Source organism: Dipodomys ordii, unplaced genomic scaffold, assembly GCF_000151885.1.
Source record: "Dipodomys ordii isolate 6190 unplaced genomic scaffold, Dord_2.0 Scaffold51, whole genome shotgun sequence".
NCBI classification, from domain to species: Eukaryota; Metazoa; Chordata; class Mammalia; order Rodentia; family Heteromyidae; genus Dipodomys; species Dipodomys ordii.
In genome coordinates, this window is record NW_012267267.1 from 2,571,827 (window position 1) to 2,586,884 (window position 15,058).

At 56.6% G+C, this 15,058-nt stretch overlaps 1 protein-coding gene across 4 annotated transcripts in view; it reads left to right on the forward strand.

Annotated features, from left to right (window-relative positions):
- Adgrb2 (adhesion G protein-coupled receptor B2) overlaps positions 1–14,532 on the forward strand; it is a 29,028-nt gene extending 14,496 nt beyond the window's left edge. The window contains exons 5-29 of one of the 4 annotated variants that reach the window (XM_013020542.1): positions 366–530; positions 625–792; positions 866–967; positions 1,078–1,184; positions 1,884–2,078; positions 2,186–2,254; positions 2,337–2,445; positions 2,751–3,102; positions 3,359–3,464; positions 3,656–3,699; positions 4,137–4,263; positions 4,640–4,743; positions 4,843–4,945; positions 5,603–5,753; positions 5,929–5,998; positions 6,416–6,482; positions 6,646–6,731; positions 7,042–7,140; positions 9,048–9,219; positions 9,522–9,617; positions 9,923–9,962; positions 10,554–11,173; positions 13,149–13,184; positions 13,494–13,592; positions 14,026–14,532. In XM_013020542.1, coding sequence (XP_012875996.1) covers positions 366–530; positions 625–792; positions 866–967; positions 1,078–1,184; positions 1,884–2,078; positions 2,186–2,254; positions 2,337–2,445; positions 2,751–3,102; positions 3,359–3,464; positions 3,656–3,699; positions 4,137–4,263; positions 4,640–4,743; positions 4,843–4,945; positions 5,603–5,753; positions 5,929–5,998; positions 6,416–6,482; positions 6,646–6,731; positions 7,042–7,140; positions 9,048–9,219; positions 9,522–9,617; positions 9,923–9,962; positions 10,554–11,173; positions 13,149–13,184; positions 13,494–13,592; positions 14,026–14,211 — 3,473 coding nt within the window. In that variant the 3' untranslated portion in view covers positions 14,212–14,532. The remainder of the gene's footprint in view (positions 1–365; positions 531–624; positions 793–865; positions 968–1,077; positions 1,185–1,883; positions 2,079–2,185; positions 2,255–2,336; positions 2,446–2,750; positions 3,103–3,358; positions 3,465–3,655; positions 3,700–4,136; positions 4,264–4,639; positions 4,744–4,842; positions 4,946–5,602; positions 5,754–5,928; positions 5,999–6,415; positions 6,483–6,645; positions 6,732–7,041; positions 7,141–9,047; positions 9,220–9,521; positions 9,618–9,922; positions 9,963–10,553; positions 11,174–13,148; positions 13,185–13,493; positions 13,593–14,025) is intronic. The other 3 variants (XM_013020544.1, XM_013020545.1, XM_013020546.1) reach the window with 3 other exon arrangements.
- The last annotated feature ends 526 nt before the right edge of the window (positions 14,533–15,058 follow it).

A 15,058-nucleotide genomic window follows, 5' to 3' on the forward strand; every position in this document is an offset into this window, starting at 1 on the left:
AAACCCCTGTCTGCCTTTGCTATTAACAGCACTTTGGTGCCTCTAGCCTGCTGGACTGATTGGACATCTGGGCTCAAGTGCAGGCAAAGATCAGAAGCAGCCCTGTCCTCAGCAAGAGGAGCACTCACCCCTCTGTACTGAGTGGAGAGGTGTCCCGTGTTCCTAGAGCAGATGACAGGCAGGCAGGATGAGGCCCAGCTTCACCTGAGCACTCCAACCCCCTCCACTTGCCCTGCTTGAATGGGTCTGGCCTGGCACAAGTCTGAATGCCAACCAGCTTCGGTTATTTCCCCATACTACTCTGCCCCCAGCACTCTACCTACTTTCTGCTCAACGGCCACCCCTGCTTGTGTCTCCCCATGCAGTGGAAGGCCAGTGGCTAGAATGGGGTCCCTGGGGCCCATGTTCATCCTCCTGTGCCAACGGGACCCAGCAGCGCATCCGGAAGTGCAGTGTGGCAGGCCCGGCCTGGGCTACGTGCCCGGGAGCTCTCACTGACACCCGTGACTGCAGCAACCTCGAGTGCCCTGGTAAGTGCTTGGCATGAGGGCGGCGGGTGGCAGTGGGAAGCCCTGGCCCTGGAGGCGGGCCCCTGCAGCCTCTCCCACTCCCCTTCTCCCACAGCCACTGATGGCAAGTGGGGGCCGTGGAATGCATGGAGCCTGTGCTCCAAGACATGTGACACAGGCTGGCAGCGCCGCTTCCGCATGTGCCAGGCCACGGGCACACAGGGCTACCCCTGCGAAGGCAGCGGAGAGGAGGTGAAGCCCTGCAGTGAGAAGAGGTGTCCAGGTAGGCTGACACGACCCCTCAGGGGGCTGGAGGCCTGCGTGTGAGCCCAACTGAGCCCTTCCTGTCTCCACAGCCTTCCATGAGATGTGCAGGGATGAGTATGTGATGCTGATGACTTGGAAGAAGGCAGCAGCTGGTGAAATCATCTACAATAAATGTCCCCCCAATGCTTCGGGTAAAGCTGTTGCACACCCTCACTGGACCCCCTGCCTCTGAGTCTGTATCCTGAGGGAGGGGGTGAGAGCCTGGCCCTCATTCCCAGCCCTCTGTCTTGTCCTCCCGCAGGGTCTGCCAGCCGCCGCTGTCTCCTCAGTGCCCAGGGTGTGGCGTACTGGGGACTGCCCAGCTTTGCTCGCTGCATCTCCCATGAATACCGCTACCTATACCTATCAGTGAGTGTGCCCTGCCGGACAGGATGCTGGGTATCTGTCCCAGACTCTTGGCTCACCCCCATGTGCCTTAGCATATGCTGGGCTGGGCCTCTCTTTGGCTGACAAACTCCTACTCATATGTGAAGACCTACCTCTCAAGTGTTTTCTCAGTCTTGCTGCTCACCCCTGTGCTCCTGTATCTCCCGAGCCTCTCCGTTATTAGATGTTAAGAATGCTTATTTAAATGTCTCTATCATACTGGAGTTGAAGCTCTTTGAAAGCAGGGACAAAGATGAGTTTGTTTTTGTATCCTCAGTGACCAATCCAGGGCCTGCTATAGGGCCAGGGTGGTTTCAGCAGCAGGAGCATATATGTACATGTTTCGGACTCTATTAGGTATTGGTTTGCATTCCAGGTTTGTATTAGGTAGGGAGGCAGAGCTCACTGTACTGCACTTCTTCATGTGCAGGACCCTTTGTGATGGGGAGCATGTTCTTTCTTCAAATGCTTCCACTTGAGTCTTGTCAAGTACCTTTTGAGGTGCTCCCTCCTCCACTCCCTCTCCTCTGTCTCCTTCTTGGACTCTGTCTCCCCTGAGCCCCTTTGAGCAAGTTCTCTCTGACCTTGTATGAAAGCAGTGGGTAGATGGGAATGGGATGGGCCAGGGTCTGCTCCTGGTTCCTGATGCTCCAGTGACTGGGGTCCGCATGTCACCTGCAGCTGCGGGAGCACCTGGCCAAGGGGCAGCGCATGCTAGCGGGCGAGGGCATGTCCCAGGTGGTGCGCAGCCTTCAGGAGCTACTGGCCCGACGCACCTACTACAGCGGGGACCTGCTCTTCTCTGTGGACATTCTGAGGAATGTCACTGACACCTTCAAGAGGGCTACCTACGTGCCCTCGGCTGATGACGTGCAGGTACCATCTGTGCTGCCCTCAGGAAGAGAATCCCCAGCCCGAAGGGAAGGCTGAGGTCCTGGTTCCAAGGGACCAGGGCTCCCTGACCCTCCTTGCTCTCTCCCTAGCGCTTCTTCCAGGTGGTGAGCTTCATGGTAGATGCAGAGAACAAGGACAAGTGGGACGATGCTCAGCAGGTAAAGGCTACATAACTTCTTGGGCTGCTCATGACCCACCCCTACCTTGAACCCTTACACCTTACACACTCTCTGTCCCCAGGTGTCCCCTGGCTCTGTGCACTTGCTCCGTGTTGTGGAGGACTTCATTCATCTGGTGGGCGATGCCCTCAAGGCCTTCCAGAGCTCTCTGATTGTCACGGACAATCTGGGTACAAGGAGGCAGGCAGGGGAGGGGGTGCTGGATGTGACCGAACCCAAACCACCACTGTGGGTGAGGGATGGTTTCTGATGGGCTCTTCCTATTATTCTTTCATGTACAGATTCTTTCTTTCCTCCATTTAATCCTGTGATTGTATCTTTCTCTCCTTGTTCCTTCCTCCACTCCACCTCTGCATTGCCCACTTCTCTGTATTCATACCAATCCTGGTACTGCCTTCTGTGGTGTGTGTCTTCCTCTGGGTCTGTTCCCTTTGTCTGCGGTGTGGTGTGTTCCGCCCGCCTCCTCCCACTGCAGTGATCAGCATTCAGCGGGAGCCCATCTCCGCTGTGTCCAGCGACATCACCTTTCCCATGCGGGGCCGCCGGGGCATGAAGGACTGGGTACGGCACTCAGAGGACCGTCTCTTCCTGCCCAAGGAGGTGCTCAGCCTCTCCTCCCCAGGGAAGCCTGCTACACCTGGGGCTGCGGTAGCAGCAGCAGCAGCAGCAGTGGGCAACCCTGTCAGGGGGAAGGGCCCAGGAACGGTGCCCCCAGGGCCAGGCTACTCCCACCAGCGGCTCCTCACCGCAGACCCTGATGAGTCCTCTTACTTTGTGATTGGTGCTGTACTCTACCGCACCATTGGCCTCATCCTGCCACCCCCCAGGTGAGTCCAACCTGAGCAGAGAGATCCACCAGCAGCCCTGTATCCTCAGGGACCCCTCACCTGGCTCTGGATACAACTGCTTCCCGAAGGCTGTGCTAGCATCCAGCACTTGGTGCATGGACCCAAATTCCTGGCCATTGAGCTCTCGGTTTTCCCCTGGGTCTTGGCTCCTGGCAGCCTCCACTCCCATCCAGAGTAGCTTCAGGGTTCTCCTGGGAACCTGTGTCGTGATCTGACCTCAGTGTCTGTTCCCCAGGCCTCCGCTAGCTGTCACTTCCCGGGTGATGACAGTGACCGTGCGGCCTCCCACCCAGCCTCCAGCAGAGCCCCTCATCACTGTGGAGCTCTCCTATATTATCAATGTGAGTGGAGGCCCCGCTGGGAACCCTGAGTATATGCCAACACGGGTAGCCAGAGACCTGTCTGGTGGGAAGGTAGTCTCTCTCTATGGTGGGCTGGACATTGGCCCTGGATGGAGCTGCCACGGCTGGGGTGGTGACCAGGGTTGGTGGCCTCCCCACCCTTAGCTACATGCCTGTCTTCTGCTCTCCAGGGTACCACAGATCCCCACTGTGCCAGCTGGGACTACTCTAGAGCGTAAGTGGGGCAGCTCTTGAACCCCCCCCCCCGTCAGAAAAGAGGAATCTTTTATGTAGTCATTATATTCAATGTACGTTATATAGAAAATGGTCCTCATAACTTGAGGGTAGGGATGGGAGGAGGAAAATAGGGGAGAACAAAGGAAGGGGTGACATTAGCCAAGAAGCATTGTACTTACAACCTGCCTTAATGGAATTGTAACCCCTTTGTACAGCTACTTTAAAAAAAGAGAAGGAGAGAAAGGAATTTCCCAGTGGCATCTTGGTACCATCCTTGGCCTGAAGGCTCAAGAGAATATATTAGGGCTCCCTGTTATTACCTCAGGGATATGGCCTTGGCCTTTATTTCGCTTGTCTCTTGCCAGTGGGCAGCACTAGTAAAGGCAGGGCTATAGAGCTGGGCCCAAGGTTCATGATAGCTCTCTCCCACCCAAGAGATGCCAGCTTGGGGGACTGGGATACTGAGAGCTGCCAGACCTTGGAGACACAGGCAGCCCACACACGCTGTCAGTGTCAGCACCTGTCCACCTTTGCTGTCTTGGCCCAGCCTCCCAAAGACCTGGTGAGTAAGAGAGATTTGTCATGCTGGGCAAGGGAGGAGACCCCTGGGCTGCCAGAGCTGTCTGATGGTGCTGTCAGGCCTTGGGTGATCTTCAGTGTACCTCTCAGTGGGCATAGCTGTGGATTACACATGGAGCTGGGGCCCTCGGGATGAGGCAGATAACCATGACATCTGCTGGAGAGTGTGGGTGGGCTTGCCCGTGTGTGTATCTACTTGTATGTGGAAGAGTGTAAGTGTGCACCACATGTGTGAGTAGTTTTGGTCTGCACTGTGTGAACAATAGTGAGTGTCCTTCTGCATGTGAGTATCCCTGTCTGCACCAGACAGGGACTGGGCGCCCTGCTGCTGCCCTCTCCCAGCAACCCATCTCCCACAGACCCTGGAGCTGGCGGGCGCCCCCTCGGTCCCCCTGGTGATAGGCTGTGCGGTGTCCTGCATGGCCCTGCTCACACTGCTTGCCATCTATGCTGCCTTCTGGAGGTAGGTTGGATGTCCGATGGGGTGGGAGGTGGCTAACCCAGCCACCCCGGGTCGGACAGGCAGCCAGCACCTCTGCCTCTGCCTGCTATGCTCCATTAGGTTCATAAAATCCGAACGCTCTATCATCTTGCTGAACTTCTGCCTGTCCATCCTGGCTTCCAATATTCTGATCCTCGTGGGCCAGTCCCGGGTGCTGAGCAAGGCAGGTGCAGGCTCCCGGGGAAGTGAGAGGCTGAGGGTGGGGCGTGCCTGCAGGTGGCGGGGTGTGTGTGTGTTTGTGTGGATGTCTTTAAGGGATATTGGGGAAAGGGTATGTGCGTGTGGAAGTAGCATGTGAGCATATGTGAGGGCGTTGGAGAGGGGGTGTGTGTGTACTCAGTAATGAATGTTTGTGTATGCATCAGTGAACGTGTGTATGAGCTGAGTGCCTGGGTGCACGTGTGTTGGGCTGGTGGCACTGGGCCTCCCTCTTATTTGGGGCGGCCTCCTGTGCCACCTGCCTGTGTCTGACCCATACTGTCCTCTTTGGCCTTCTTTGTACTCTGTACTGTGGATGCCTGGTATGGGGCTTATTTGGCTCCCTGTCTGTCCCCCTCTCTGTCAGCCCTGTCTGCCAGTCTGTGTGTGGGTGGCCTGCCTGCCCACCTCCCCGGATGCGGAGTGTTGTGTGCGTGTCATCAGGCCCGTGTCGTGCTGTGTGTGGGTGCAGGAAGGCGGGGGTGCCTGGCAGGACTCTCTCGGGGGCGGAGCTCTGGTGGGCGGCTGGTCACAGCAGCGCCCAGCAGCAGGTGTGGGAAGCTGGCGCCTCCCACCCTGGCAGCGGCTCAGGGACACTCCCTCCCGTTCCCTCTCCCTGCAGGGCGTATGCACCATGACGGCTGCCTTCCTGCATTTCTTCTTTCTGTCCTCCTTTTGCTGGGTGCTTACCGAGGCCTGGCAGTCCTACCTGGCTGTCATTGGGCGGATGCGCACCCGCCTCGTTCGCAAACGCTTCCTCTGCCTGGGCTGGGGTGAGCAAGGCCAGTGCTGGGCTCTGCTTCTGGGCCTTGGGTGGCAGGGGCAACCAGCTTTGGCCCTGGTCCAGCTCTCTGGGAATGTGGGTCATCTGGGCTGGGAGCAGTCAGGGAAAATAAGAGGGTCCTGAGTACCCACAGTCTTCTCAGTATGGTTCCTGTGCTCCCCTAGGTCTGCCTGCCCTGGTGGTGGCTGTGTCTGTGGGCTTCACACGCACCAAAGGATATGGTACATCCAGCTAGTACGTGGGCCTCCTGTATGGGTGCTGGGGCTGTGGGGCTGTGTGGGTCTAGGCTGGGCATTTGCCTTCTTAGGCTAAGATTCTGGCTCAAACCTCTTGTAGGTCTTTGGGTCAATTCCTCTGTAGCTCTGAGCTTCAGTTTCCTTGATTGTGAAAAAGACGTGCTAGGATTAGATAATGTCCCCTCACCTTGGAGCTCAGAGGTCAGCCTCCTTCTTTCATGTGATAGCCCTGATGTTCTTGACCTTTGTTGGAGGGAAAACCAAGTTTCAGTAAGAGCTCACGCTAGCGCAGCCTGAGGCTCATTCTCAACTGGTAACTCGCACAAGATAGCAGAGACTGAGGGGTGGTATTTGAGGGTGGGGTAAGAGCTGCTGGGTACCTGATGTTCCCTTCTCCCCCTCACCCCCACTCTAGCTGCTGGCTTTCCCTGGAGGGCGGTCTGCTCTACGCCTTTGTGGGCCCTGCAGCTGTCATTGTCCTGGTATGTTCCCTTTACAGCATCCTGGGAGAGATGGAGGCCTTCTGTCCTGTCATCCTGTCCTTCTGCTTCTTCCCTGCCCTCTAGTTGCCACCTGAGGACAGGGGCCCATCCCTGATGGGCACCTGGTGACCCTGTCTTCTCTTTTGCCCCCTCCGGCCCGCAGGTGAACATGCTCATTGGAATCATCGTCTTTAACAAGCTCATGGCTCGCGATGGCATCTCAGACAAGTCCAAGAAGCAGAGGGCTGGGTAAGGGGAGGGTCTCTGACTTGGCCTTTCTGGAAACATCAGGGAGGGTGGGCTAGGGGCATTCTTGGAGACTCAGGGCTTGCCAATGCCATCTGGGCTCCCCGGCCTTGGGGCATCAAGGGTGCAAGCAAGGTGGGCGCCCGGAGTGCTCAGCTGCAGCCCCTCGCCCACCCTAACCCAGCTCTCTTTCTCTCTCGTCTGCCCTCCCCTCCCACCCCTCTCGGGGCTCATTCTGCCCCTGTCTCCCGGCTTCCCATGTGTTTCCCCTTTCTCCCATGTCTGTGCTGCCCCCCCACCCCCCCCTCCCGAGGTCGGAGCGGTGCCCCTGGGCCAGCCTGCTCCTCCCCTGCTCGGCGTGTGGAGCGGTCCCCAGCCCCCTGCTCAGCTCAGCCTCGGCCAGGAACGCCATGTTAGTCCTGGGGGGTGGTGGGGATGGGTGGGAGCAAAGAAAGGGGGGGGACAGTGCCTGTGGTGGGGGGAGGGAGGATTATCTATCAGTCCAGTGCTCAGGAGAGCCTGCCCTGCCCTCCAATTGCTATGCATTTTTCAGGGCTTGTGAATGAAGTGACAGCGGGCAATGGGGAGTGACTGTGCCCCCCAAGGTGCTGGGTTCCTTTGCCCACCCTTCCCTCCCACCCCACCCCTGCTCCCGGCTAATGTTCTGCCCAGGCACAGCTACAGACAACTCCTTCTTAAACCACTCTGAGGCCCTTAGAATTTGTGAGCTATAGAACCTTAGAGTTAGCACGATAGAATCTTAGAATAAGACAATCAGAAGCGGAGAACATTAGAATGAGTGAATCATAGTCTTATCATCTGTCACAGAATCAAACTTAGGATTTCAGAAGCATTGAATCTCACAATCAATTGGAGACAGAATCAAGGAGGTAGACAGTTTTATCACACTGAGACCCCTCCTCCCCCAGCATCAGAGAATTGTAAAATCTCAGCTATGCCAGAGCATAAGGACCCTCAGGCACAGCCTCCCACCCGGAGCTGCAAATCTGCCTGAGCCTTCCTGACCAGTGCGGGGCCAAGGGGCTCTGGAGGGTCCTGGTGGCTGGTACTGTTACTGTGAAGCAATAATGAGCCGAGAGCTTGGGCTACCATCTGCAGACTGGTTGGACTTTGGAGTCACCAAGGGTGTGTGTGTGTCCCAGCTTTCCTCTCCTCTGCCCAGCTGGGCACACTCCAGCCTCCTCATCTATAAATTGGGATACTAGTCTTCAGGCCTGTTTATTGGAGTTGTTTTGATCACAATTTGGAATAATCTATGTAAAGTGTTCAGTGTAGGGCCTGGCAGAGAATTGGTGGTTAATCAATGACAGCTCTTATTACTGTGATTAGACCCTCTCTTGATGTTGGCTCCGCCCCTAGAGCTTCAGAAACCATTGTATCCACCCCCTGCTGGGTTGAACGGTGATGAAATACTCTTCCTAGGACAGATATTGGCCACCTGCCCATCTCTCTGCCTTGGCAGAATGGTCCACTTGGCCTTGTCTGCAGCTGTGCCTGACTCCACTGGGGGTACAGAGCAATGGGGCAAAGTGGGATCAGTGTGGCTTCAGACCCTTTTGTCCCTTGTGGGCTATAGCAGGTGTGGGAGGGGAGCAGCTTGAAAGCCAGGGCTCATCTGCCTTTTGCTCTGCCCTCCCCTTGCAAGGAAGCCAGGGATATGTAGACTTGTCACACCCCAGCTAGGATCCTTCTGCCCAGGGCTCTGAGCAGCCACAGGCAGCTGATCGTTCCTCCATGGGAAGCTGGGAGGCTGGCCTCCTCCTCACTGGCCCTGGCCCCCATCTTCACTCCAAGGACTTTTGTTCTGGCATCCTTCGCATGCTCTGCCTGTTTGATCTTTCTTCTGGGTGCCTCTTGTCAGTCTCATGCTCTCTTCACTGTGGCTAGTGTCTGTCTTTAGTCCTTTCCTCCTCTCCCCAGCCTACCCAGTGCGTGACCCAGGCGTTTGCATTTTTTCCAAGTTCCCCAAGTTGGGGCCTGCAACTCCCCATGTCCACATCTGACATCTTCTCCATCTCTTTCCCCTGATCTTGCTTCTGCTTTGGCTCAGTGCCCCTGTGTCTGTGGTCCATCCTTCCCACCTCTCCTGGTCCCTGCTCTGCCCTGCACTTCTATGCTGTCTGTCCCTGCGCTCTATTTCTCTGGCTGCGGCTCTTTGGTCCCTTTTTGCTTGAGGATCCTCCTAAGGTCTGGGAATTTGGGCCCTTGCCAGTCCCCAAGCCCAGTGGAGGCCTAGGCTCCTGCTACTTTGTCTCATGGAGTGTCACTCTGACAAATCCTATTCCATTATCCCCTCAGGGCCTCACTTTGGAGTTCCTGTGTGGTGCTGCCCCTCCTGGCGCTCACCTGGATGTCTGCTGTCCTGGCCATGACAGACCGCCGCTCCGTCCTCTTCCAGGCCCTCTTTGCTGTCTTCAATTCTGCGCAGGGCTTTGTCATCACGGCCGTGCACTGCTTCCTGCGCCGGGAGGTGGGCTGGCTTCTCCTGCCTTGCCAGCCTGCCACACTGGGTTTGGGCTCTGGCTTCTCCCTGCTGGGGGACCAGGAGCGGCCCTGGCCTTGGAAAGGCTGGTAGCCTGGGAAGCCTGGCCTTCTAGCTTCCTGGGGTTATCTCCCTGATAGCCCAGTCCAGGTGTTAGGGCTTCAGGCTGGATTTGTGTCTTTCTCTCTATTCCTACCTGGGTGCCTGGGGTGGGAGGTATATCTATGTTCAGAGTCCTGTAGGGAACTCCTCAAGACTCATTCTTTCTTCCTCTTGCCCTCTTTCCCCAGGTGCAGGATGTGGTGAAGTGTCAGATGGGCGTGTGTCGGACTGATGAGAGTGAAGACTCCCCTGACTCGTGTAAGAATGGGCAGCTGCAGATCCTGGTGAGTGAGGAGGCCTGAGCATTGCCACCACCACCACCCCCCCTCAGCTGCTCACCTTCCATCCTTGACAAGGACAGATGCTGGGTTTGATTTGGATTTGACCACTGAAAACTGGGTGAAATCAGATGAGTCTTTCCCCTTATTCAGTGCCTCCTCTGCCTCAGGAGCTGTTGGGCTGTATGCTGTGGGTGGCACCTCCCAGTAGGGGACTGGGAAGAGGTGTGTGGGGAAGGGCCTGGGTCCCTTCCCACTCTGATACATTGATCCTTCCTCTGCCCACCTGCTCTCTCCCTCTCCGCCTATAGTCAGACTTTGAAAAGGATGTGGATCTGGCTTGTCAAACAGGTGAGTCTACTGGGGTAGGACTGAGAATGGCCCCAGGGATAAGCAAGAAGGGAACTTGAGGCCTGTTGTGGGCAGCCCTGATGGAGGCCTGGATGCTGGAGTCCAGCGTTGGCATCAGATAGGCCTGAGTGTGATTCAGGCTGAAAGTTGCTTACCGTTCACCTCCAGGGAAACACCTCTCTATCTGAGCCTGAGGCAACATACCTGTAAAGGGGAGAATGCCACTGTTCCTGGGCAGGTCGGGGGTGTAGGACTGACATGAATTTAGGCACAGCAGGAGCTCCTGCTTATCATGCCATTTCCATGACTCTGACCAGGGTCTCTTTCTGGTTTCTAGAGAGATGCTCCCTTAGGGGTGTGGGGTAGAGGTTGGGACCCATATTAGAGCACTGGGGCTTTGTTTCCTGCCTTGCTTCTCTGTGGGCCTCAGAGCCAGTTGTCTTCCTATCCCATTTGGTGTGTGTAAGAGTGGCAACCATCTGTACTAGTTTCCCTGTCAGTCAAAGCTCTGGGGTTTGGTTCCTGCCCAGCCTGGGCAAAGGCATCTGGGGGCTCCTCAAGACTCATTCTCTCTTCCCCTCCCACCCCCAGTTCTGTTCAAGGAGGTCAACACTTGCAACCCATCCACCATCACAGGCACACTGTCGCGCCTGTCGCTGGATGAGGATGAAGAGCCCAAGTCCTGCCTCATGGGTCCTGAGAGTAGCCTCAGCTTCTCCCCGCTGCCTGGGAACATCCTGGTGCCCATGGCAGCCTCCCCAGGCCTGGGGGAGCCGCCGCCCCCTCAGGAGACCAACCCTGTGTATATGTGTGGGGAGGGTGGCCTGCAGCAGCTGGACCTCACCTGGCTTCGGCCCACTGAGCCAGGCTCCGAGGGGGACTACATGGTACTGCCCCGGCGGACTTTGAGTTTGCAGCCTGGCAGTGGAGGGGCAGGAGCTGAAGAGGCCCCGAGAGCCCGACCAGAAGGGACCCCCCGGCGGGCTGCCAAGGCAATCACCCATTCTGAAGGCTACCCCAGCTTCCTGTCTGTGGAACATTCGGGCATGGGGCTGGGCCCTGCCTATGGGTCTCTACAGAACCCCTATGGAATGACCTTCCAACCGCCACCACCAACACCCAGCGCTCGCCAAGTGCCCGAACCAGGGGAGCGCAGCAGGACCATGCCCCGCACGGTGCCTGGCTCCACCATGAAACTGGGCTCACTGGAGGTGAGGGACTGCAGGGGCCTGAGGCAGGGCTCTGCCCGCAGGTGCACCTGAGACCATGTCTGAACCGTGGGTGGGAGCCAGGAAGGGACACTGCCAGGTGCCCCAGAACACCTCCTCGTGCAGTCACTGGATCCACTGCAGCTCCGGGTAACATCTTGGTGTGCCTGAATTCCTCCGAGGGACGGGGACCTCACGCCTCAGGGTGCACTTCTCAGTATCTTCATTCTTGCCTGATGCTGACTGTGGGGTGACTGGTTAGGATGAGGCCTCCTCTGAAGGGACTGAGGCTCAGGCAAGGTGCTGTACTGCTAGGGAAGCCACATAACAGGGGCCATGCCTGGGCATCTGTGCCACACAACTCTGAGCTCCAGTCTTCTGATGGGCACATGGCAAGATCTCTCTGAGCCTCTGCTTCCTTGTGCACGAGGCGAGGATCGCATAGCAGTCTCTTTGTAGGACTGTCTGAAGGAGTGAGTGTAAGCTGTTTATTCTGTGTAGAACAAATAGAAAGTGAAATGTTAGACAATTGGGGGTCAGTAGTGTTAAATCAGCCCCAGGGCGCTGCCCAGGGCATCTCCCTGAGAGCATATAAGCCCGTTCTGTAGCCCTGCTGAGTGTTTTCTGTCCATGTAGGCTTTCCCTCCAGCTTGATTCCTGCAAAGGATCGTTGGGAACAAGCAGGTGGTAGTGACTCTTGTAGAACTCTGGAACATTCTCGAACTCTTAATTGGAGGGATGCGGAGGATGTGGATAAGGAAAGAGGCCCAGAATCCTAACTCAGACATGATTGGCTGCTTGTGTTTGACCTCAGAAATCTGCTCCCTATCCTGTACACAAACAAGATGAAGTTAGCAGCTAGAAGGGCCACAAGTTGAAGTTTTTCTCCTAAAATGTTTCTTGAACATTTGGTGCCTGCTCCTGTCACAGATGGCAAAAAGTAAGAAGGTGTAACAAAGACAGAAAAGATGATTCCAGTGTTAGAAAGGGTCAACAGTTATGTGGCAGGTTTTGCTCTGTGGAAACCTGTCTGGCTGGGTTACTGATAAGGAGACAGTGTTGGGCTCTGTGGCTGCATTTAAGGGGGTCAGCGATGTGTGGGCAATGGTGATGGGTGGTGGATATGCAGACATGGGTCTGTGTTTGCACTGTGCAACAGGCAGGAAGAAGAGTGGCTACCCGTGGGAGGACACGTGTGGAGGGGGCAGGGGAGGGGCCGAGGCAGAGCATAATGGCCTAGGAATAGGCAGAGCAGGCAGGAAGGTAAGAAAACCAGAGTGGTGTCACCAGGCCAGGGGTGGTGACATGTCCACCAGGTTGGGACTTGGGGAATTCAGATCATGGTTCTGCTTTCTTTGTGAGAGCCTGGAGGCAATGGCACGGCTTTTCCTTTCCTAGCCTTAGCTTCCCTGACTCCCCTGAAAGTTGCTCTTAGACTCACGATTCCTCCCTGTGACAGCATTCTGACTCTGACATCTCCTTCAGTGGTGCTGGATGGCTTCAGGACAGGGTGAGGAGATGTGGAGGCCAGGGAGACAGGGCCTGGACTGGCAGGGCAAGAGGCAAGGCATGGTCCAAGGAAGGTTTCTAAAGGCCGAAGTCTGTGTTGGCAAGACAAATAGAGGATTACAGTCAGAAGGGAGCCTGGGGCTGGTAGAGATAAGGGGCAGGGTTAGAGGGGTGGAATCTAGGCACAGAGAACCCATGGCTGCTGTGTGATCTGGTGTGAGAGTTGGTGTCCTTGCCCTGTCAGGGGTCTACCATATGCTGTTTGACCTAGGTGTGTGTGAGCTCCCAGTGGCACCTGCCTGCTGGTGCTTGCACATTGTAGCACACAACCCCAAGGGCTGCTCTGATTATGAGTCCTAACCCTAGGGCCTGGGTTGGGGGAAGGTGTGGGTACCCTGTGTTCTATCTAAAGTCCTGCCTGTGGTGAAAAGCTGTCTTCTCTTTTGTTGCCTCCTACTGCTCCCTCCAGCGTAAGAAGCTACGGTATTCAGATCTGGACTTTGAGGTAAGTGATGTGCGTATGTTAGGGGGTGGGGCACCTGTCTGGAGGATTCACTCCTAAAAGTGGCTCAGGCACCTTTGCAAAGTCCAATCCCAGGCCCCCAAGCCTGTGGTTTCCGTGGGGTCTTCCTCACTGTTCTCTCCTGCACAAACCTGAAGCAGTGGGGTGAGGTGAGAGCCAACCTGGTTCCAAAGGGGCCAGCAGGCGGCAGGGATATGGGGCCCAGGATGCTGAGTGCCCTCGGAAGAGGGGACTGAGCTGGTCCGCAGTGCTGCCCAGAGGAGCATTCCTCTGACGCCCAGTGGCTCCTAGAAGGTGATGCACACCCGGAAACGGCACTCGGAACTCTACCACGAGCTCAGCCAGAAGTTCCACACTTTTGACCGCTACCACAGCCAGTCTGCAGCCAAGGTGAGGCTCCCTGTTAACCCACACCTGTGGTTCCCACAACAGAAGAAGTGGCATGCGTCTTTGGGTGTGACAGCTGAGTGAGTCCCGAATAAGTACTGGGGTGAAGTGGGCTCTGGGGAATTTGTAACCTGCCCTCCTCTGCCTGGATAGCTTCAACGGAGGCCTCCTCATTGCTGGACCAACTGTTGTGGGGCCACCCTGGGTGGGGTGGGTGAGGGTGTTGTGGATAGTGAGCAGGGATGAGCCATTGGGGACGGGGGAGAGGGGGTAGACAGGAGCCACCTGCACAGAGGTCAGGAGGGGATGCATTTGTGTATGAACGCTGCTTCAACACTTGCCATGCTGGCAATGTTTTGGGGTCTCCTCCGTTTGTTTGGTACTGTTAGTGAAGGCTCCTAGGCCTCACCATGGGCTCTTCTGGCTCCCTCCACAGGAGAAGCCCAGCCCTGGGGACCGTCCTGGCCTGTCTCAGCATCGGCGGCATCAGAGCTGGAGCACCTTCAAATCTATGACACTGGGCTCGCTGCCCCCCAAGCCCCGAGAACGGCTGGCCCTGCACCGGACAGCCGCCTGGGAGCCCGCAGAACCGCCGGAAGGTGACTTCCAGACAGAGGTGTGAGTGCCATGCCGGACTGCCCACTGCACAGAAATATATATCTCTCTATTTTCACACTCCACTTTGGAACTACCCAGGAGCCAGCGCCCCTCCCCCTCCCGAGGCGGGGCAGGAGGCATGGAGGACTCATCCTGGTGGGGGGGCCAACAAGGAGGAGCCAGATACCATGTGGCCTGGGGGTCAGGGCTCCTCCTTGTTTCTCAGAGGCCCCTCAGTCACCCACCGGAGCCTCAGAGCCTTGTCTTTGCCCCTGCCTGTCGGTCCCTGTCCTGGGCTGGGGAGGGGGGAGGGGAACTTTGTTGGGAATAAACTTCACTCTGTGGATTTGGCTGCTGAGCTCCTTGCTTCCCCCAGGTGAAGGCCCAGCCCTAGAACCCCAACTTTATTCCTCAAATCGGTCTTGTCGGCTTGTGCAATGGGGTCAGGTCTGCCCAGGTTGGGAGGGGCCACCTGGCTCTGACCCTGACTTCCTGTGTGGCCTTGCATATATCCCCTCCTGGGTGCGGGCTGGGATGAGAAGGAAGAATGTGCTATTTAGCCCCTGTGACTGGCATTCTCTGGTGGCTGTCACAGTCGTGGCTACCATTCATTAGGGCATGGGGACAGACTCCCTGGCTAGTTTGTTGTAAGGAGTAGGGGTCATGTGGGTGCTATGAGCTTCACACACATGGTCCCTAGCCCCTCACAGAGTTAGGTTGCCCATTTTTTGGATGGAAAATGAGGCCTGAGCTGGGAAGTGATTTCCTCAAGTCCGGTTCAGAGGTACTACTGGAGCTTCAGGCCATGCTTGGTGGAGGTCATCAATCTTGGGACTTGACCTTCATGACCTGAGTGGAGCTGCAAGGATTCA